Source organism: Salminus brasiliensis, chromosome 19 (assembly GCF_030463535.1).
Source record: "Salminus brasiliensis chromosome 19, fSalBra1.hap2, whole genome shotgun sequence".
In the NCBI taxonomy this organism is placed as follows: domain Eukaryota; kingdom Metazoa; phylum Chordata; class Actinopteri; order Characiformes; family Bryconidae; genus Salminus; species Salminus brasiliensis.
In genome coordinates, this window is record NC_132896.1 from 15,945,284 (window position 1) to 15,968,850 (window position 23,567).

Sequence of the window (23,567 nt, forward strand, 5' to 3'; positions counted from 1 at the left end):
CTGACAGCGTCACAGGCACCCAATGTGTCCACTTTACTGGACCCCCGGTAAATGGTAAAAGCAGACATATGGATGTTTGGGTGGATGTTTTGCATTTTCTCCAGGTACTCCTTCCACCTCCCACACGATAGGTGAACTGGCTATGTTAAATTGCCCCTAGATATGAGTGTGTGAGTTTGTGAAATGGACTGGCACCCTGTCCATGGAGTATCTCTGTCTTCTGCCTTTTGATTCTGGGTAGGCTGAGGAACCACTCTGACCTGGATGAAGATGGATGGATAATGCCATTATGCTGCTTTTACCTAAAGTATACACAGCTCACCTCTGCCGTCCTGTACAGAGGACTGATATTTTCTGCTTTACTTATAATTACTGAAAGCCATGCCAGCAATGTTTTGTGTGGGTCAGCCATTACTGAGAGTGTAGAGCAAACCAGAGGTAGAGTGCAGTGATTCTCTCCACCAGTAGTAGGAGCTACTGCATACATCAGCGAGAGCTATTCAGTTACTGTAGCTCTTCTGATGCCAGTCTCTGCATACAGGCTCAGACTTACAGCATCTGGCCAGGAGAAATGCAGGAAATTGCTAAATGTCTAGGGTTCACCTCACATCGCTGTTCAAAAGTTTGGAGTCACTGAAGATGAAGACGTGTAAAATGGTACCCAGGTGAATGACAAGTGATTCCCAATGCTAAATGGTTAGTGTGCATTTACAATAGAAAAAGGCGTCCGAGTGTGAGGTATTAACCCATAGCTTCTGTTCATAGCCAGAGGATCAAATTGATTGTATACAACTTGGAGGGCTGTCTTTTCGTGCCTTGTCAATTTACAGTGTTGAGTGCTATCGGCTGATGTGTTGTAAAAGTTATAGAAATGTACATAACTGTGTTGTATATATGTAAATAAGATGCAATTATACATCAGCACTATCATGCAAAAACCTCATATCTCTAAAATGTCAGCTTTACAGGAAGCAAAAAAACAAACAAAACATATAAGTAAAAAAATAAACTTTCTTTTTTCAGGGGTGTGGAGTGTGGGGTGGTGGGTGTCATAAGGCCAGCAGAAATGGTCAGAAAGTACTTTGATTCATGCTTAATAATAATTTGTGTTTTCCTGTATAGTTAACATTTCAGAGATACTATAATCCTACCATGATCATATAATAATCCTCATCTAGAGGACTGTAGCTCTAACAGAAGAAATAAAGGGGCTTATTTTGTCACAGATTTGTATACATTCAAAATGAATAAAAAATGTCAGTTATTATTATGTATTATATGTAATATGTATAATATTATATTATTATATTATTATATTTTGGAATGATGGTAATTGCAGTATCTACAGGTTTTTGAGGTTTGATGAAGTCTACGTACTGTTCTTTCCCATATTGCGTATGTATACATAGACCACTCTCCACCTTTTTAAAAAGAGGTCTTTTTGATATTCACCCAGAAAACATTCTGTATTGTTGATATAAATGGTCTCTGGTATCACACAAAGAACATCCTTATAGTCTGAGTAGCTTTAACTGAGGAATGTGATGTCAGTGCTATGTTTAGAGCACTTCTAATTACATAGACTTTACTCTTGGGGTGCACACACATACACGTACACACACACGTTGCACTGACATTTGTTATGTCTTTTCTCTTAGTAAAGGCCACAAGGAGATTTGCTGACTCATTCTCCCAGCTCTCTATTTCCAAGACACCTGTCAACTTCATTAAAGTCACAGAGTTCTGGCTGTGGAATACGTTTTGCATTCTGATTGGAAACTATTGCTTTCAAGTTTCTTCTCCCATTCACAAGTGTCTTTCTCACTACTTCAGCCCTCACGTCATGATGCTTCAAGAAAGCCTAACCTAGTTAGCGGGGGTGGAACTGAGGATAGCATCTGTAATTCTCGCAAAAGCAGATGTACTGTTTACAGTAGCGGAATGAAGCTGGCACTGACTAATGCGCAGTTTCTGACCACTGCCCTGGCTGAATTGGCAATTAGGTGAGTACTGTGAGGTGTCATTTACAGAAAGTGGGGTCAAAAAGTCATTCAGAAACTCATTGGAGTGACAACAAGCCTTGGTATGTCACCATTCTCTGCAGCTGCAGTAAGAGACAGTACAGATACAGACGTTACACATGAGCCTGAGCCTAAGGTTAGCATGCCCAAATACCAAGTGTAGGCTGGAGAGTGGTATTAAGCTACTCAGCATTGAGCTGCGGGGAAGTGAAACTGCAATTCTTACCATCTAATATCTTGAGTTACCTTGAGGGATGAGTTAGAGTGGCGTTTGTGATCTAGAACTAATCCAACATTGTTATCTGACCTCACTAATGCAATCAAATCCACACCACCCCGGCATTTAGTGTAAAACCTTTCCAGAAAACTAGGCTTGACTTGCACCCCACACAGCCATTAACATGTGTGACTTACTGTAGTTCCAACACAGGATTCAGACCAATATTGAGAGAGAGAGAGAGAGAGAGATCAGTGTATCAAAGACCACCACAGAGTGGTTAAAATGAGGTTACAGATTGGTACTCTGTCACCATGTCTCATCTCTTTGTTGGGTTTGGAGCCTTCATAATTAGGCCAGACAACAAGGAAGGGCAGGCTTTCATGTGTTTCTGTCATGTTTTGGTTTTCAGGGAACACGTTTGACTGACAGGGTGAGATTGCAAGTGATTTAGACTCATTTATCAGCAACATGAACCATGTTTCTAAATCAATGTGTGAGTATGGAGGATTTGGTAAAGGCCCTTTACATCAAGTGAAGGTTCTTCACACTCCCAACATCTCCTTTACAAACATGGTTCTTTACGGAAAGCAAAAGTGCACCTTCTCTATTTGTAGAACCTTCATTTTTACGACAATACATGTAGTCAAACTGCACATTCATTCATTTACCGACAGTAGGAGAGGGAACTGGATGAGTGGCGCTACTCAGACTATAGTACAACATGTTTCTCGATTTGCATTTCGCCTCAGAGAGGACACACACACATGCTTGTATGGAAACGTGTGGATGTCCATGTGTCAATATGATATATTTTATTGGTGTAAAGAAGCCTTGAACAGAAAACAAGCTTTAGCTGAGCCCAGTTTCTGGATATGTGCTGAATTGAACAGGTAAAAAAAGATTTATAGATACCAAATTTCAAGGCCTAATTTTCCATAAGGTGTTAAATCAATCAAATGTGCATTAAGCAGTGTTGAGAAGTATAGGGAAGGTGTAACTTATGTTCACCTGGAAAAAATCACCAGCTCATCCTCATCCGAGAGCTACACAGATAAAAAAAAAAAACAGAGATAGAATGACCCAATGATGATGACGCCGTGGTCTTTGTATAGCAATAGGTGATTCTTAATGCAGCTCTGCATGCATCATTCTAGCCCACATGCCTTTTTTAAAATCGGCACATCCGCAGTATGTGTGGCTAGGCTTTTTGTGGCTTGCTGTCCAGCATGAAAGCTCACAAAAATACAAAAAGTGTACTGTGTTTTTTCTTAAGACTTTTCTTAGACTGTTTTGGGTCAGTCTATACATCAGATTTCCAATACAGAGCTTTCAAGGTTCGGGTAAGAGTTTGCAAATGGAATGATGCCCCAAAATCATTCCACAAACCAAGCTTTTAGATAACGACAGAAAGGGAAGACTTGTGTCATACATACAAGCTTCCAGGAAGTCGCTCTCAAACGAACACTCTTGCTGCTGGAGGCAACTCTTCAGACCTGTATGGGTGGAGGTGTTGTTCACGTCTCTGCTCATTCTGCCGCCGACTCTGTCCATCATCATGATAAACACCTTTCACAGCAGCTCCTATCCTCCGCCGGTGCCTCCACGGCAGGGACACAGAGGGCCCATGATACCGGGCAACACCCCACTAGTCAAGTTCTTGTCTGTGATGATGCTTCTGCTAATGATACTGACCTTCGGAGGGTTCTTCTACCTGTTCCACGTACTCAACGGGGTAAGAACTCGTAACTTGGCGGTTACATTGAAGGAAAAAAGAAGAAGCAGAATATCATAATGGTAGATAATAATATAAGGCTTTCGCAAAAGAAACCTACTAATATTTAGCTGTTTTCAGAAATTGCAAACAAGCTCACGTTCAAGGCACTTTTGGGAGCCTTATGACTCATTTGATATTATTTTTTAAACATGGGCACATTACATTTTATGGTAATTAGAAATTAGAGACTGTATCTCAAATGAAAGATGGAAATTACATTACTTAGCTCGGATTTTTGATATCCTTTGATTTCCTTGCAGAGGAAGAGCCTAAAAATGTATACATATGAAAATTATGAGGAGTAAATTTTACTACAAAGTTTACATTATTTTTTAATAAACTTAATTTTCTCAGTCAAAGTTTTCAGGCAACTTAATTAAAAAACAATTACTAACAAATATGACTTTTGCTCTCGAACTTCAGAGATTATTAACTGCCTTAAATAAGAATGAAAAATTAACTAAACTTGAAAATAAGGAAAATAATTTACCTAGAAAATTTCATTAATTAAACATAAAGCAATGGTGCATAATATACCCTCCATTAGACCAAATACATCATAAAGCATCTTACTACGAATTTTTAAAACATGCTAGACTCATCGTGGCAAAGAGGAAATGTAACCGAAACTGTATTTTCCTGTCATACAATAGAGTATTGTGCATTATCCATCATACAAACTGCTGTAGATCGTCAACATAACTATATACTGAAGAAGCTGGACATCACTGTAACAGAAGTAAAATTCAGTTTAGGAAAAGAACAGAAAAAAGGTTTATTGGCTGCTCTCTGGCCTGTGCGGTTTTAATGAGCTAGTAAGCGAGCGCAACATCAAAGGATCAAAACCCCAGACGAGGAGCTATTCATTGAGTAGCAGGAACGGAGCCTTTTTCAGAAGTGCAACGTCTTAAACTATTTCCAAGAATAAACCATTGCCAGTGCAGTAGCGAATACTCCTGTTTAACTGACAGTTGATGTACTGAGCTTTCACTGAGGATATTAATGGAAAGTCATCTCCATATTCCACTAATTTGGACTTTAATGGTTCTTATAAATAGTTCCTTAAATAACTTTATAAACAGGTTTATTTAGATATTTCTAATTCCACCAACATCAATTTTGTATCCATATAGATTAAAGGGGAAGACTCTAGGTAGTAAAAAGGTTGAAAAACCTAAAGACCCATCCTCACTGATTCCAACCAGCTAAAGATTCTTAATGAATTTGCTTTGTAGCATTGTCGCATGAGCGCTGTCAGTCTGAAAACAGAGAAGCAAGTTGACACTTTGTTCACAAGAGCGTTTTCCTGTGTTAATTAACAGATGCAGTACAGATACAGTGACACAAACCTCCTACTACAGCTGCAGCAGTGTAAGCCAGACAGCCTCACACCTGAACAAAGAGAGTACTGCAAGAAACTGATGGACTCCAACAATGGCTTAGGAAAAGATGGAAGAGGTAGGTGTTTGTAGTGTTTGTGTACGTGTGGAGCTTTGGATGTCTAGTTTGCCCAAGGTCTGAAATCACCCCGGCCATTAGGTGAGTCTGAACTGACCACTACCTTGTTCTTTGTTCCTGTCTTTCAGTGGCCTTCTTATCTGGAAGAGGACTCTCCACCTCACCAGTAGCACAGCTGTTTCTTAAACGGGAAACTCCAAACCTAAAAGGTAAGACCAAGCACTCTCCCATTTATCATTAATCTTAAAATAAAGTAAATACAGTTGCAAAAAAAAAAAAAGTCATGCTGAAGAACAGTGGTTCTCAAAGTGGTCCTCAGAGACCACCAGGGGTTCTTGTTTTTGCTCCAACCCAACTTCAACATTTTAAAATACAGCAAAAATCAAGGCCATCAGAGGGTTCTGAGGACCATTTTGGTAATCACTGCCCTAGAAGAACCACTTTTCAGCCACAAAAGAACATTTCAATGGATAACATTTGTAAACTAGTTGCTCCAGAGTGGAGAACATTGGCAAAGCTTAAATAACTCCCTAGGACTGTATATTAATGTATAGGAACATTAAACCACGTATCAATGCTGTGACCACTTTCTCCACAGGGAAAGACCAGCTGAACACCCTCTACTGGGACCAAGAGCACTCTCTGATGAAGGAGATATACCTTAACAGCAATGGGGTCGTAACCATTGATCAGCCTGGATACTATTTCCTCTACTCCCAAGTCTCTTTTTCCAAAGGACACCCAAAGATCCCCCTTACGCAAGTCTTATGGACCCGGAAATCACAAGAAGACAATTGGGAAAAACTGCTTATATCCTATTGCAGTTTGTCTCAGATCAATTCTGTGCCTACTATATGCACTGCCTCACAGGCTGGCATGTTCGAACTTCAGAAGAGTCAGCAGCTCCGTGTCAATGTAACTAGCAGGGACTTGGTGAATGCAGAGTCCAGCACTTTTGGATTGTTTAAACTACAGGACTAAGCTCTCTCGAGTAGACTTAACTACTGTCCATAAATGGATCGGTTTCACAGGGTATACATGGATAACCGCCCGCTGATGCAGTGATCTAAATCTTTGAGAAGAAGGATGGAACTTCCCCAACAATAAATACAAGAATAAAAAAAAAGCTTCCTCCGACACTCCTTTGACACAGCTCGGCCCAGCCTCAAAGAAAAAAAGAGATGCCCTTAACTGTTGGATTTTACAGGGAAAACGGAGAAATGATGGCAGTCAGGAACTTTTTTCTTCCATGTGAGAAATGAGTCAACGGTTCTAAACATGAGAATTAGCACAAATGTAACCACGCTTGGAGGTTCTCCATGTATATTATTGTTCTTTATAATTTATTAATGTTTGACTGTTATATACTGTAATACAGTAGTGTCTATATTTATTAAGGGAAAGTCTTGCCCGAGTGATGTAGGCTAGACTAGTCTCTAGACTCTAGACTAGTCCTTTCTGTGTCAGTTCAAACCATAAGGATTAAGCTGTTCTTGAAAAGGGAAGTGACACTACATTTGATGGAAGCCTGGTTTCCACTGAACAATTCAAGACTATGTTTACACTTGCCAGACAACATAGTTTCACCAGACAAAAACAACTGCTTTCACCAGGTTGTGTCACGAGTAAACCTTCATAAGAATTAGACAATAGGAATAGGAAATATGATGCAGGAATCTAATGAAGATCTTTCCTTTGGAATTTCCCTCTCTCTGTAAATCTGTATTTATATTATTTGTATTAAAAGAAATGTCACTGTGCAACTCTATTTAGTCATTCTCTATGTACCTCGACTCTGCGTGTTCTATTATTAGCAACCTGTGGGAAATCTGAGGAGGCATGCATTTCATTAATCTACAAACTGAACAGTTTCCTGTCCTGGCTCAACAAATCATAACTCTGAACATGTACAGTCAGAATCTCACAAGCTGTTAGTTATGACAAACCCTTTTTTTTTTCATATATCTGTGAAACCACAGAAATTTTATGCTCCTCCTCCTCCCCCCCGCTGTTTCCAGCAAGATTGCACGCTGCACTAGCTCTGAAACAGAACCGACACTTCTAGTGGGTGATGATCATGACCTTATCCTTTTATAACACTTCTGCTGCCTCTTCCATTTTAAGATTGAAAATGGTGGGTGATGAACTGGATGAACTGAATTTTATATATGCATGTGTAAACATATGTATTTCAGCCAGTTCATATGAATAGCAACAACAACAAAAAAGTCTCTCATTTTGGTCGTTATCCTTTATATATTATATAAAAGTTTCAGCAAATCCCAATTTACACAAAGCAGTGGACTAAGCTTTCAAAAGATCAGATTTTTGAACAAGCTTTCATACCAATTATCAACAAATCAGGCCTGGGGTATATCCTTCCCTGTAATTTACTGTCACCTGAATCAAATTTTTAAGCTCAAACTTTGTACCAACAGTCAGCAACCATGGGCTCATCTAAATGACTGCAAACAGATTTGTAGAAGTTTATTTTTTTTATTGACCTCATCTGGACCTCCACAGTGGAAGACTTATTTAATAAAAAAATAAAAAAACTCGGAGAAAACTGCTCACATGCTGGTAAGACCAAGTCAAAACCCCATATGACTGCCAAGAACCTGTATGAAAGTTTCGCTGAGAGGGTGGAAACAAGTGCTGTGGACAGATGAAGTCATGGCTAACGATCCACCTCATAGCTCAAAACCATCATGGACTAGCTGATGAGACACAAACTGAAGCCTTCGACATTATACCAAATCCTGACTCTGTAAGGTGCTCTGGAGCAGCCACGCATACGTCTAAAGTCCCTATGCTCAATTAGCATCCAGTAGCTCCGCAGCAGGAACGGACTTCTCTGGAGCACTAGAGCTCCAGCCAATACCCCTGGGTTAAGATTGATCTACAACTAATCATTCATTATCAGTACCTGACCTGACCTGATGCATTTACCATGTTCCAAAACCTGGTAATAGAAAGGCCTGATAGGAGTAGAGGCTGTGACTGCAGCAAAGGGAAGACAAACTCCCCTATTCTTTATAACATTTGATTTTAAAGCCACTTTAGAGGAGCAGGTGTCTATGAACTTTTGGACATATAGGGTATATAGGTTTGGATACCTATATGACTTTGCATTAAGGAAAAGTTAAACATGACATTTTGCTGAACAGATTTCTATTTATTTGCTGAATTTAACAAGCAATATGAGCAAGATGCAATTCGACTAAACTCTAGCAAACGAGTCCATCAAATAACGTAACTGTTAACATTTTAAGAGCCAAAATACTATTAACAGCAAACATCCTCCAAAAACCCCTCTAGTTCAACATGTGTATTAGACTGGACGGATATACTGAAGCACCATCCACCCACTGCTCAACTTACTACACTACACTACCCACAACACTACTTTATGCATCCAAATTTCCAATTAGCACCGTTAACCTACCACTACATGCCCATTGTACTACACTCTATCCCCCACCACCATGGAAAGTGTGAGTGAGCGCTCATGAGCATGCACACACAGGGACACGCTTGTCGGCACAGCTCTTACAGGAAGCTTTCGAGCAGTCACACTCATTCCATTCTGTGACTCGTTCATTGTTCATTTCGCCTTAGCCTTTCTCCCCAATACAGAAAAAAAATCCCTCCTGTATGAACTGATTAAGCCGAGTTGACAGCAGCAGCCATTTAATGCTCTGTTTACGTAATCCGCGTGATCGAATGGTACTTCCACGCATGTTTTTTCTTCTCGTTTCTCAAGGATCAGCAGTAGAGCTCACAGTACAAGCAGTACAGTCAAAAAATGAACAAAGCAGACATGCTATTTATATGATTTTATTAAAACAAGAACCTTTTTGTAATGAAGGCAAAACAAGAACAGAAGCTGTAGCTAAAAAAAGAAAAAACTATATATATATAATAATATGAGACAAATATAATTGCATAGAACATCTCTGAGAAAACAACAAACAAACAAACAAAAAAAAAAAAAACCCAACAATAATAAATGTGGTCTGCAGACACGGGCACTTAAAGATATACAACATACTAGAACATTCATACTCACATAAGCAAAACCTCCTGCAAGTGCTACAGATGTTGGACAGCCCTATAGACCCCAGTCACAGTCATGACACCGCTGGCAATGTGCAATATTCCAAGTACAAACGAACGGCATGTTATCATGTGACGTTCCAAACAAAAACAAAACCGCCATCAGAAATATATGTGCTCAGATTCTCTAATATCAGTTAGAGCATAAACAGATCTTACACGCGATATCGTAAAAGCAGCCCGGGGTGGAACTAACCACAGGTTTACAAAGATGAATAATTGTGATAGCAACAATGGAAATTTTAAATAATAGTTGCAAATATCCAAAACACACACACACGCACACGCACACGCACACACCCAAACACACAGATGACGACGCACAGGTTTTAAGTTAATTGCTGAAAATACATGAACTCTTAAAACAATAATGATTTCAGATCACAGCACTGCAGTAAGAGCATAGGTTGCACACCTGGGAGCGCATCCTATTCCTCAGTGCACAGCAATGTTAACAGTAAACCAGTCTTCTATTGCATTGAATACTAGTCGGTTTCACAGGGCTTGAATTTCCGAAGCTCAGCTGAAGCATCTCTTCCCTTTTTAGGATTTTGCTTTTGGTAGTCGCCTCAAAAAAAAACTTTATGATAAAAATTAAAACTACAAAAAAAAAAAAAATCTACTGGTCTGATGATGTTTAGGCATAAAGGATAAAATCACCCCTTTAACCCCTCCCCTCAACCCGAGTGAAATAACTAACTTACGTCACATGATGCAGCCAGTGCTGGGAGGGTAAAGGCTGGCATGCGTTTCCTCCAATACAAACTGCTGCTAAGCTCAACACGAGAAGCCATCCCACCAATCCAGAGAGAGCGAGCCAGCTGTTGTGTGGGGCTGCATCCAGAAATCCCAACAGGATAGAAATAGGCTGGACCCGTTGCAGCAGCCGCAGCTGGCTACCAGAAGCAATAGGGAAGTGCTTTCAAGTGACTATTGTGATCAGCAGAGTTGACCGATTTTCAACATCAAATCTGATGATGCTGAAGTGGATCAGCTGTCCCGTGTCCGCAAGGACTGCTCGTTCTCTTCATTCCTCCTGCTCCTCTGCTCCTGTCCACTGTGGTAGGAAAGGAGCAGAAGGACGTGAGACAAGAGAAAGGACACAAGCAGTGGCAAATGTTTCTGGACTCCCAGGCATGGATGGCTGTGAAATCACCGGGGACTGAACCTGCAGTCTCCAGGCGATAAGGCCAGCTCATAGACGGCAGCTCCAGCAGCACCCATCTACCTTATGCTTAAACAGCATCAGTGATATAAATATCTAACAGAGTCCACGATTTCTCTCTTTTTGCATTATACCGACAGGAGTGTATTAAGGACTGTACACTGCAATTATTAATCTTCATGCCTGACTGGGTTATAAGGAAATGATCAGGCAATAGTTAAAAGCATACATGCATGCCAGTGACAGTGTACCGGTGGACAAGTTCGACACACATTACACAAATTATTACTAAGAGGAATCGTACTCTTTGAAAAGCTTCACTTCACTTCAAGCTTGTCACTTTCTGGGACAAACTCGTGTACCCATTAGAATGGTCAGCGCTTTGTCCTGCAGGACTTTGGTTTTCAAATTTACCTCCATCTGCTGCATCTGTTGCATGGACAGAAGTTCTGTACTTAGTAACTTTAGACGCTAAAATCTCTGCAAAAGAAAGTGAGAAACCAGCAATTTCCCCACTGGCTTCAATAATAATTTTTTAATTTTAGGGATTTTGAGTTGTGAAATTGAATGCTGAAATCCTAATTTAACTGTAATAAAAAAGGGGCATAATAAAGTGGGGCGACATTTTTGAGTTTAAAAAACATTAGGCCACTTTGGGAATCAAAACTGTGATTCAGCTTACTATAATAAAAGTGCGGCGTTAACTTAAAGCAACACCATGGGCCCCGTTTTAGCTATCTTTCTAGACAAGCCATCAACCACGCAGCTCGACTTGGGGCATGTCAGTGCGTCTTTGAAAGTCATTTATGCAGGAATATATTGTCAATATAAAACTTGGCATAGCTGCCAACTGGCATGCGCTGTGGCTTACGTTACAAGCGGGGGTGTATGTTCCGGTCATGACAATTCACCGCCAAGATAGCAATGAACGTCTGACTGTTGACGTCTGCCTAGGGTGTTTTCAGTTAGTGGCGCACCTATGTTACCAAGATAGCAATATGCTAAAAATGTACTTAAACACCTCATTTCAAGACCACCATGCCCACCAGTGTAGATATATTTGCTATTTAAAGGACGCAGGCGGAAGGCATGAAAATAGACTGTCGGCGAGGTGTAAGATAGCAATGAGCATTGTGACGCGTCTTCTGCAGGGTGTAACACAGGGACCTATGAATTGCTGGCATTTATTGCTCCGGGGTGTAATTTGTGCTTTAAGGGACCACTAAAGCGCAGTTTTCTGAAGGAAGAAAGCGTTACAGTACAGTTGCTGAAAGCAAAAGAAGCATGTGGACGAACGCAGCAGAGTAATATTGGCCAATTTTACTCAGTTCTCGCAAGCGCTATACTAGGAGTCTTACGTCACATGATGCAATCAGTGCTGGGAGGGTAAAGGCTGGCACGTGCTTCCTCCTGGACAGCTCCACACGCTTGGAGGAGAACACTAATTTGCAATTCTGGTTCATCGGCTAACACAGAGAGAGAGGGAGCGTCATCTTGCTACATACTGTTACATACTGCAGTTAGCAGCATGTTGAGTCCAGAGTAGCAAATCTAGTGATGCTATTCTCCCTCTTAAAAGTCTTAAGTGGAGCATCAGCATGATTTTGAAGCGGATATTTTAAGGTAAAATTGCTTCATAGTGTTCTTTTAAACAGTGATGGGCTACTGCAGGTTTAGAAAACACATAATTCATACATAAACCTAATAAAAACTCCACCTTAAAACAAGCACACATAGGCATTTCATTTTATCAGAGGATTATTTGATTAAGTCTTAGATTGTTTGCAGCACCCCCACCTCCAGGTTATGCACTGTCCATGCTAATCGACTACATGCTACAGATGTGGCAGAAAGAGTTAAGTCTGAAAACCTCCAGAGTGTTCCTTTAAGGAAGGCGGCTTGCTCACTATTACAGGCAAAAATCTGCCTCTAAAACCACTGTGTGAGGCAGAAGTCCTCGTAGGACCCAAGTACCAAATATACGTTCTCAAAATAGGACTGACTGGATGAAAAATAAATACTTTCTTTTTTTTTTTTAAACCTCAGAATAAGGAGGCGATAATTAACTGCTGTATATTATCTCAATATGAAAGCTTATATGGCTATCCTTGGACATATTAGCTATAATTTACTGTATATAAGTATATATGATATACGTACATTATATGCTGTATATTAATAGTATTTCAACCTTGCTATGATATTTCTATGACTACTGCATCCCTGACAGCTTTGCATTAGCCTGACCACAACTATCAGAGACAAGATTATCTATTAAGAACAACTGTATACAAACACTGTACAGTAGATTGGAGACTGAAACAGACACAGTTTAAAGGAATATTTCTTAATGGCCTACAGAATACATAAGCTACACACTGCTATTGTTTGCAGTACAGCTTTGAGCTAAGGAAAGAAAGAAAGTAAAAAATATATATATGGGTTAATTTCAAGATGGCATCCAGGGCATCTCATGTCTTTAATGTGCAACAGAAATCATCCTATGTAGTCCATATTACTGAGCATAAAGGCTTCTTCAGTCAAATGGATTCCTCTCCTTTACTTTTTTATGAACATACAGTAACAGAAATACAAGGCATAGGAAGAAGTCCTTATGGATTGAAAGTGTCGGTCAGGGACCCATATAAGGTAATTTCACGTATAAAGATACATGGCCATACTCTGAACTCGCAAAACACATGATTATCTGGTTCACAGCTGCTGAACGGGTTTTCTCTGGCTCGGTGAACGTCCTCCATTGCATTTTTCAATCCCAAAGCAAGGCAAAAACAGTCTCTGAAGGTAAATAAAAAAGGCAAGGGCAAATCTGATCATCTTCTGTCCCAGTCATTCTGAATATTGGGCTGCTGTTGTGTAAAAAGTCCCAAGAACAGCAAACAGTCCAGGACAGTCATGTGAGGTTCCTAAACACCATCATATTTTTTTTTTTTTTAGAGGAGCAATTGTCAATTTGTCACAACCATGTCTGAGCCACGTTCTTTGCAGCCTTGCATCACTGCACACATCACAGGAACTGAACGCACAATGCACGACCCTCTTCAACAAGGTAGAGAAACCTAGTACTGAATGCAGACAGAGCCAGCGATAGCGAGTAATCCTCAAAGAAACTTTTTTTGTTTCGTTTTTTTTCTCTTAAAAACACTTTACAAGACAGGATGACTTTCTCAATGCAACGCTCAGCGCACGCACAGCTGACAAACACGCAAATCTAGCAACCCACCCACCTACCCACGCTACCACGCTCACACATACGCACACGCTCGCGGAAGGGGAGAACGCTCAGAAATGGTACTTAATGGCCTCCGTCTTCCCACGTGCAGTCATTCTTCTGTTTAGCCAGCTTCCTGACCATGCGCTCGAGCTCTTTGCGGGATTTCTGCTCCTCCTCCAGACACTGCTTCATCCACTTATTCTCCTGTGGCCAAAAACACACACTGTCAGGGCCCACACAGGGTCATGTTCAGTGTCAATGAAAACACAGTTCAGGGGCAGCTCAGCATTTTACCTTCTTTAACTCATGGACCTCATCTTTCAGCGCGTAAACTGCATCAACAAGGCTTCTGGAGAAGACAGAAATCAAAGTCATTGAGTTAAAAGTTATACTTGTGAGCAAACGCTTACAAAAGACTGAAAGCAGCTGCTCATCCAATAGGGGACAACGGGTGATAGGAAGACAACCAAATATTAAAATGTAATATAAAAGGTTCAAGTACAACATGCTTTTGCAAATCTTCTATATCTTCTATAATTGCAAGTAATATTTGAATTTTCACAGAAACCAGATACAAATAATTTTCCAGATCTTGGTTTCAGGACATTGGTTTTAGGGTTTGACCTCAAAAGTGTCAGAATAAGAGCTAATATTATTTTATTGACCCTCTAGGTCCCAGGGCTTCAAATATGGACCCTGAATCCAGTTTCCAGTCCAGGATTTGGTAATCCTTGGTAGAGGATTACAAAACTAAAAGGACAGCCACCACACTGTGGATAACATATTCCTACAATAAGCTTCCCCAGGAAAACAATATGAGCAGTCCATACCCTTCAAACAAAACCAAAATTATTCTCCCGAGATTCATCAGCAGCTATAGCTCAGTTTTACTGTATTGATATTTGCTCTTCCATTTTGTGGTCAAACATAAATTCTAAAAAACACAACAGTCTCTATTATTTCATGTTTCTAATCATGTTTACTTTGATGCAGATATTTTTACACACATAAGCTAGGAAGCTCGATTGGCTCATACAAAATAATTATTCGGAATGAACTAGGTTTGTGTCACTTTACCAAACTTATTGGCATCTGTGGCAACTTACTGGCCCTGCTCAGTCGGTTTCAGTTCGTTTAATGGGGCAAGATTTACTGTTGGAATCATTTGGCTAAACTGTTCATAGCATGAAGGTGCAGGAATCACTGTTCACACTTGCATTTGAAGCACAGATGTTTAGTTTATTGCGTTTTGAGTGTTCTTTTGCTTTTGTACAACAGTTCGAAATGTTTTATCTTAATGTTAGCATTTCCTTCTGCCAAATTATAGTTCCTTAACAAGCAGCTTGTTGCAACGTCACAATAACAAACTATGTAACACTCACTGCACAGCCTGCAGTTCCTTCTCCAGCTCCTAAACAGAGCCAACAAATTAAACCACACAGTTCTTTTTTGGTCCGTTTGTTGTTTTTTTTTTTTTTTTGCTTTTTCTTGTCTTTTTGTTTTGTTTCGTGATTGTTTTCTATAGCTTGTTTTCTAGGTTTTTATGTTACTTCTTGGTTCCTAACATGAGGTATAGTAAAAGCGTTCAGTGGAGTGATGCAGTGTTTGTAACACACACCAAATAGTTTCAAGTTTCAATTCTTCTGCTAATAATAATAATAAATATTTTACACAGGCCTTTATCATTAGTGACAACTATGAATTAAATTATGAATTGGGTTTCACGCAAATAAAGCAACGGTTCTTTTGGAATGGCAAATTATTTTATTCAACACTGGAACTTACTTCTCCTCAATGATGGTCTGACCGTTGCTTTTCATCTCTTCCACGATAATCTTCTCCTCTTCTGGTAACAGGACCTGAGGGACACCCTCCTTCCGGACAGCTGCGTGGGCATGAACACACTGTGTCAGAGCGATACCACATGCCCCATTTCCTTAAATGTGCCAATGCAAAAAAGGAGGTATTTTGATCTCTCACCCAGTGTCTGTGCTGGATGAGCAAGAACATACCTGTCGTGGTCTGGTGCAGGCTGGCTCCAGTGCAGTAGGCCTCGATCACCTTCAGAATTTGGGCGTCTTCTTCCAGTGCTGCGGTACCTATCAATTTACCAAACCACAACCAAGATCTGAGACTCGAGCCTCTAAAGCGGCAGTGGAAACTAATGTACTAATAAAGGACACATAAATCATGTGATACAAATATGCACATTTTTCCACCCTCATCAACACCGCAAAACAGGACGCTTTGCTTCCATTATTTGTTTCAATTCTAAATGAACAAAAATATTATTCACCCAGCAGTCAACTGAACCTACTTTTCCTCAGCAGAAATTCATCATCTGAGGGTTTTCTCTCTGTCTTTCTCTTCGGCAGAAACTTTTTGATGGGTTTAGGGCTTTTGCTGGTATCCTAGAGAAACAAGTTGATGATGATGACCATGAAGACGTGAAAGAATCAACAAGACAGTGAAAACACAACACACTGCAACTGGAACTGTATCCACAAATATTTTTCCAGGGTAGCTTTAAAATATAAATAAATAATAATAACAACAACAATACAGGTTACTATGTATTAGGGCCTGACTGAAAATGTGTCCAATACAAATCTATCCAGTCTATTAAATTCGTCCATGGTTCTCGTCAAAAATGTGGACTGACAAGATCTGACAATATTAATGGCGAAATGATGTATCGGTCAGGCTCTAATATACAGCATCAAAATCCTCTTTAGTAACAATAAATTCCCTTTGCCTAATTTATTTTTACTTGACTTTTAACTTTAACAATTCAGCTGGTCAACATGAACGTAAGTTGAGGTGGAGGACATGAAGGCTAGACCAACAATTTACAAACTTTGCAAAGGTCACGAACATCAAGCAGTGATGATTATGTAAGTTGCACATCAAGCAGGGACAGTTAGTTTTCAACAAATGGGACGGAAACCAATAGAACTGACAGATTCAGCACAAATCTGCTTTATAACTACTGCCCAAATATTGCACCAATCAGCATTTTCTCTTTATTTAACATCAAAAGCCTGGAATAAAGCTACTAAAGCTAAAGCAAGCATATAGTGAGGGTTCCTGTGCATGAAACATGTGAGACACTTAGCACAAAGTACTAGGAAGGTATATCAACAGCATTCTGCACACACATTTGTGTTTCTTTTTGGGGAACACGTATCACCAAGGAGATCCATTTAATTAAACGTTGCATCCCGTCACTTTTATTAATGTTTGTTTTTTGGGAGTGTTAAATGGAAATGGAAATATCTCTGGAGAAAAGCAGGTTTTTACAGGTTGAACCCTTCAAGGCAAAGGCTGGATGCGAAGGAACACATTCCACAGTAAAGAGCGGTTAAGAGAGAGCGCAGTCTACGATATGCTGCACAGAACAGCGATCAGTGAAAGGATGAGGGAGGACATAACACAAACCAATAAACAGGAAATGAATGGCTTACAGTCGCTTAAAGAAAGAGAAAGAGAGAGAGAGAGAGAGAGAGAGAGAGAGAGAGAGAGAGACAGACAAAAGAGAGGATGATATAAAATAATATTGTAATATATGCAAGAGAGGGATATATAGAGAAAGAATTTAAAAGACAAGTGAGAGCGAAAGAAAGACACAGCAATAGAAAGAGTGAGAGCGAGAGAAAGAAAAAGAGAAAAGTGGATGATAGAAAGAAAGATAGAGAGACAGAGCAATAGGAAGAAGGGGGAGCGAGAGCAACAGGAAGAGGAGGGAGGGAGAAAGGAAGGACAAAGCAAGAGGGTGAGAAAGCATGAGAGAAGAGCAAAAAAAAAAGGCCAGGGGAGGGGGGGGCAAAATATATGAGATGAGATATATAGCGCAACAGGTAAAGTGAGAGACAAACAGGCCAACAGGTTGGACGAGAGATGGAGAGAAAGCAATAGTAAGAGTTTGAAAGCGTGTGTAAGAGAGACAGAGAAAGAGGGAGTGTGTGAGAGAGCGAAAAAGAGAGTGAGATCGAGAGAGAGAGAGAGAGAGAGAGAGAGAGAGAGAGAGAGAGAGAGAGATTGAACGCATGAGAGAGCGCGAGAGAAAGCACGCGAGAGAGAGACAGAGAGAGAGAGACAGAGAGAGAGGGAGGGAGGGGAAACACCACAGCTAGCCAAGCACACAACACACACACACACACACACACACACACACACACACACACACACACACACACACACTCGCTGGTCTACTCTTACCTTCATGATATATGACATCCTCTAAAGAAGCAGGGAATGGAGAGAGAAAGGGGATGAGAAAATGCATGAGAAAAATGAAGGAGTCTGACAGGAACATGATGGAGAGAACAGTGAGAGGTGAAGATTCTCAGCATGCCCTTGTCCTGTCAGACATACAGGAGCATACGGAGGCATGTCTCAAAGTCAGAAAGCCAAAAACAAGGCTAGTGTTCAGAACTGGTCAAGTACTGGAGAAGGCCTCTGGAAACCGCATGGTGGGCATGTGACGTGTTACACGCTCAAACTGTCCTTACATTTCAAAACAAACATCAGCTTCCAAGGCGGGTGAAATACCGCCTCATCAGCTCTTTTTTTTGGTGCAGCAGACCACTATTGAAACTTGCGGTGAAAAGTATGGTAGTGGTTGCTTGGCAGGAGACTACACACAGAGACAGATATTACAGTAAAAGACTCCCTGACACTCAGATCAGTAACTGATGGGGTGGTGGGGTTTAGACACTTCCAAGGACCACCAAGATTACTCACAAAGGTGCATTACGCTCCCACTCAACCACTACGCTTCTGACTCACTGTTTTCCAAGCGCTGTTGGGGGGCGTCTTCTTAAGACAGTGCTCTTACCTCTTTGTAGCCCAGAGCGGCAGAAGGCTTGAGCGGGGGAGCTGGTCTCAGGCAGCTCAGGGACCACGGCTTGGTTATTTTGGGGGGCTCCAGAGGACCTCGGCTGCCCATGGCTGAGCCAAATGCCAAGTGGCTCTGATGGGACGGGGTGCCGATCACACTCAAAGGCTTGCCTTCGACATTCTTCGGGAGTAAGAATAAGACAACATTGTTTCATTAGCAATTTCAGATTTCAGTTTTTCGTGGTATTTTAAAATGTCACAGCACTGTTTTGCTGGTGCCTTTTTATCCAAACTGTTTAGAAACCTTAATTTCATTTATTTATTTATTTAATATAAAAAGGAAAAAGGAAGGGTAAGACTGAACCAGGCTTAAAAACAGCATGTTAGCAGCTGTGAGTGTGGCAAAGGAAAGCTACAATAAAAGTCATCATTTGGGGAAAAAAAAACAAGGATGTCCTTATATTGAGAACCAGAGCATTAGACAAAAATGAAGCCACCCTAGACCAGAGTTTAGAGCTAGCAAGACGATCCCAAAACATACAGCTGCTGCAAAAATAGCAACAACAAACAACAAACTTGCTTAACTTACAATGGACGTCAATGTAAAAATGTTCAAAGCATTTCTATTGGTCCATTTACTATGAACTTCTGAAACAGTGTAAAGAACCTGATTTAAAATATGTCAAAAAGTGTGTGTGGGGGGGGATTCAGATTTAGGGAATTATAACTGTAATACACTCAATGTAAAAATACAATGTGCTACCCCCCCCACCCCATGTGCAATTAAGAGTCATTTGCAATTACCTGTAAATATTATTGTTATTGCTTTTTACTTCTGTTATTTATTTTATGTATATATTGGAGTGTCTTGCTATCCCTTTTTTGCTGTGACACTGAGAATTTCCCCACTGTGGGACTGAGAAAGGATCATCTTATCTTCTCTTAACAGCGGCAGCAAAACTGTATTCCCCACTGTTATGGTTAAACGTTGGTGATTAATCTGCGGTTCATGTGTCCCAAACATGAACCGCGAGTTACACCGTACGTTAAACCACTAATATCTTGTTTTGTACTGAAGAAGCAGTGTCATTCATCACTGCAAGTCATTCCTGAAGCGTTATGAATGATGTGGCTCTGTGAAGCAAACTATTCCAGTGGCAGAAAGCTGATCGAAAAATGACTGCATTAAATACTGACTTTGCATCAAAGACCATAAAATACACATACATGTTATTACAGTGTTGTGTCATTTTTATAGAGGGTCATAGGGTATATGATATTCACTTTGTAAAATGCCCTAGATAATATACATAACTCTTTACAGTGGCATGGCATAGCACCACCTTTAAACTGTGATTTCACTGGCTGACCGTAGTGCGAAATCTGGAGGTGGCCAGGTGTGTTTTTGTCTCAGCTCAGCATGATTTTTCTCAAGCCAGAGGCAGGGCTGGCCCTTTTCCGGTAGGACTAGTTAGTAATAACTTTAACTGGCTTACTTTTATTGTGATGCTGTGCTTTTTCTACACTATACACTAGATACTGTGTCAACCACTGTTACTGTACATTGAACATCATTTCAGGTCTGTAAAAGACATTTGAATGTGCTTACCCTCAACTATATCAGTGTCTATGATGAAGGCTACCTGCTGATCTAAAACATGACAGTAACAACATCAATCTGGCTTAAAGCAGGATACAGACGTCTGTGCGGATCCTGACTTCAGACTGACTCTGTATAAACAGTTACCTTAATGTTGGTTCCAACTGGACTTCCACTTTTGGCATGCAAATGCTCCAGCCATTCCTGCAGATCCTGGGAATTACTGCAGAAGACTGTGATGCGGTCGATCATGCCCCCTATGAAACAGTCAGAGCACAGCTAGTTATGCTGCTCTACCACCATTTTCTACATGTTCAAAATGGCAGAATCTCAAATATTACTGCATCTTTTAATACTGTGTAAAATGTATTCAGAACTGCAACAATGTATAATATCCTGAATTAAGTGTTTTTACCTAATATATGCCAGTATATTAGTCTGGCTTCAAAAAATATATTCTGATATTAACTATTAATAGAACAGTTTACAGATTGCATTGCTAAACTATATAGAATTCTTACAATTAAGGATTATTGACCAACTCTAATTTCAGTTTTGCAAAAGAAGAAGCAGGCAAGGTAACTCTGGACAGCAGACCTTAAATGTCTGAATGTCAGAATATATTTCAGAGAACAAAAAATGAAAAATGCATTTCTCCGACTCCAGACACTGTTCTCAGACACACCAGAGAGAAAAGAAATATTTGAAGGGTGGCCCTTTTCATCCAACAAACATAAGCGGCACAGAAGCACACTTCTATAGACTGAAACAAACCTGCAATCTCAAAAGCATAATGACCCAACTCTGCGTCCTCCATCTGCTTGGTCACTGTGGTCCCTGAGAGCGGGAGCCGACCCTGAGAAAAGAACACAGGTGATGATCCTTTAGAAGGACCTTCAAACATCAAAAACTGCTAATTCCCATGTCCACTTGAGATTAGGAGATGATTTTAATAATGGAATTATTCAGTGCAGGATGGTTAGCATAGTGGATAACATCACTGCCATGCATACAATGTCAACTTTTTGCACCCCTGTCCAGCCAGGAACATCAATAAAAGTCCCTGGACAAGACTTAAAATTTTTGTAGTAGTGCATGTAGCATTCATTTTGTAAACAATTGTGTGATTAACATCTATTTTAATGGACTGGGGGCTAAACTGTCAGATATACTTCCAGATACAGATATAGGTCCTCTCTTTTCCCCCCTTCTTTTTTTGCTGTGCAGTACTTCAATCTTCAAGGTGCTATAACTGGCCATTTCTTTTTACAACCTGTAGCAATGAGTTGTGTTTTTTCCCCAGAGCATTTAATCTCTGCAGTGTGAAACTGTTATATAGTAGAAAATGAGAATTTATAAAACATCTGCAGTACCAGTGTTTGTACATGGGCAAGCAGAATATGTGCATAAGATTACTGCACTTCCTTTCGTTATCTGTTGTTTATGGGGAGTGGCATGCACCAGAAGTGAATTCAAAAATCCCCCCTCCTGCAATATTTTTTCACTTATAAGCTGCAACCACCTGAAAATAAAACTATCACAAATGATTATGCTTTACTGATGGCAGTGCTGTGGTTTTAACAGTGGTTTTAACAGTTGACAGTAACAAGACTGAGAAAACAAAGCTGCAAGCTGCGAGCTATTAGAGAAATATTTTAAATGCATAGGGTATTTACTACCCTATGTAGTAATCAATGTTAATGTACATACCACTAAAATGATTTACTGCAGATTTTTAAACTTATGAACATGTTAAAATAATATAAAATAATAATTCAATATTTAAAAACAATAATTAAGGAAGCCATCACCAGCTGGTGGTCAAAAACTCTGGAGTGACTGTAAAACACCTGCAGCAAAATGTGGTGGCAGCAGGCACTAAGATTTCAGTTTGAAAAGAACACCCTGCCTACAGTGAAGAATAGCTGCGGCTGTGTGATGCTATGAGGCTTATTTGCTTCCTGTGGCCCTGGAAATCTGCAGATTGTGCAGTGTAATATGGATTCAGTCAAGTATCAGGAAATCCTAGGAGAAAACGTCATGCCTTCTGTGAGGAAGCCGAAGCTTGGACGCCACTGGGCCTTGCAACAGGACAATTATCCCAAGCATACCTCAAAGTCCATTAAAGCTCGATTTCAAAAGAAGTCCCGGAAGATTTTGGAGTGGTCACCACAGATGCCTGACTTGAACCTCATAGAAAATCTGGTGGGATTTGAAGAAGGTGGTTGCAGCAGCAAACCTAAGAATATTAGTGAACTGGAGGCCACTGCTCATGAGAAACAGGCTAGGAACGCTAGCGTCTAGGTATGCATCACTTTTGCAGCAGCTCGTTACAACAAAATGGTGCTCCACTAAGTACTAAAGATGCTTGTCACTAGTTGTGTTGAGATACTTAAATTGGTCTTGTCTGTTTGGTTTACTGCGAACAGCTGAAAGTTTTTTTTAATACATTTTGCTATTAAACCTAATTTGAAATGAGGGTTGAATAATTTCGATGGCAACTGTACATTATTGCTGGCCTGCAAAAACCTTGTATTTCCAAAACAGCACCTGTTATGCCAAAATTATGCCAAAAAGTTAAAAAAAATGTAAAAATTTAAATAAGTTTTTATGTGGCAGCAGTAATATACACCTCAGCCATTATCGTTCAACAGTGGTACACGTCAAGGTATAGGGTCTGGGATATACTAAACAGTAAGCAAACAGATGGTTCTCATAGCTGTCAGAATGTGGTAGAAAGGTAGGAGGTGTGAAGACCTGAGTGGCTTAAAAAAACCCAAAATGGTCAAATGTGTATGGCCAGATGACAGGGTCGGGGAAACTCCGAAACAGCAATTCTTGTGGCTCCATCTAGCCACTTAGAGGTGCCAGACATCACAAGGTACCTTCTGAGGTCTTGTAGCATTGCCTTGGCTACTGTTTTGGCTCATTGGTGTATAAATGACAGAGTGCTTCAAACAGTTCTTTAAGTGATGCCATAAAAGAACCACTGTTGGATGAATAAAAAAAGAAGCATGAGTGACAGATGTGTGAGCGTAAAGTAACTTAAGCCTAAAGTAGCGTAAGATTTAACAAAAAACATCGCATTATGTAAAAACCTGACCAATTTAAAGGTTCCTCACCCTCACACATCTCTACTACA

The 23,567-nt window shown here is 40.2% G+C and overlaps 2 protein-coding genes across 4 annotated transcripts in view; one reads left to right on the forward strand and one right to left on the reverse strand.

Annotated features, from left to right (window-relative positions):
• The first annotated feature begins 3,711 nt into the window (after positions 1 to 3,711).
• Positions 3,712 to 7,227, forward strand: cd40lg (CD40 ligand). The gene is made up of 4 exons (XM_072663697.1): positions 3,712 to 3,973; positions 5,338 to 5,473; positions 5,602 to 5,682; positions 6,072 to 7,227. Exons 1-4 carry the CDS (start codon positions 3,797 to 3,799, stop codon positions 6,452 to 6,454), a joined length of 777 nt encoding a protein of 258 aa, XP_072519798.1. The 5' UTR covers positions 3,712 to 3,796; the 3' UTR covers positions 6,455 to 7,227.
• Positions 7,228 to 13,193: 5,966 nt separating this feature from the next.
• The window catches only part of arhgef6 (Rac/Cdc42 guanine nucleotide exchange factor (GEF) 6), a 40,188-nt gene continuing 29,814 nt past the window's right edge, over positions 13,194 to 23,567 (reverse strand). For 2 of the 3 annotated variants that reach the window (XM_072662935.1, XM_072662937.1), the window contains 9 exons: positions 21,200 to 21,281; positions 20,573 to 20,682; positions 18,824 to 19,006; positions 18,205 to 18,225; positions 16,304 to 16,397; positions 15,999 to 16,085; positions 15,772 to 15,871; positions 14,281 to 14,335; positions 13,194 to 14,190 (listed from right to left, as the gene is read on the reverse strand). In XM_072662935.1, coding sequence (XP_072519036.1) covers positions 14,068 to 14,190; positions 14,281 to 14,335; positions 15,772 to 15,871; positions 15,999 to 16,085; positions 16,304 to 16,397; positions 18,205 to 18,225; positions 18,824 to 19,006; positions 20,573 to 20,682; positions 21,200 to 21,281 — 855 coding nt within the window. In that variant the 3' untranslated portion in view covers positions 13,194 to 14,067. The remainder of the gene's footprint in view (positions 14,191 to 14,280; positions 14,336 to 15,771; positions 15,872 to 15,998; positions 16,086 to 16,303; positions 16,398 to 18,204; positions 18,226 to 18,823; positions 19,007 to 20,572; positions 20,683 to 21,199; positions 21,282 to 23,567) is intronic. The other variant, XM_072662936.1, reaches the window with a different exon arrangement.

Excerpts from the sequence above, each read along its gene's own strand:
- cd40lg (XM_072663697.1), top strand. The coding sequence starts at position 3,797 with ATGATAAACACCTTTCACAGCAGCTCCTATCCTCCGCCGGTGCCTCCA. Across the intron at positions 5,474-5,601 it reads CTTAGGAAAAGATGGAAGAG|TGGCCTTCTTATCTGGAAGA; the intron begins GTAGGTGTTTGT and ends CCTGTCTTTCAG. Across the intron at positions 5,683-6,071 it reads GGAAACTCCAAACCTAAAAG|GGAAAGACCAGCTGAACACC; the intron begins GTAAGACCAAGC and ends CTTTCTCCACAG.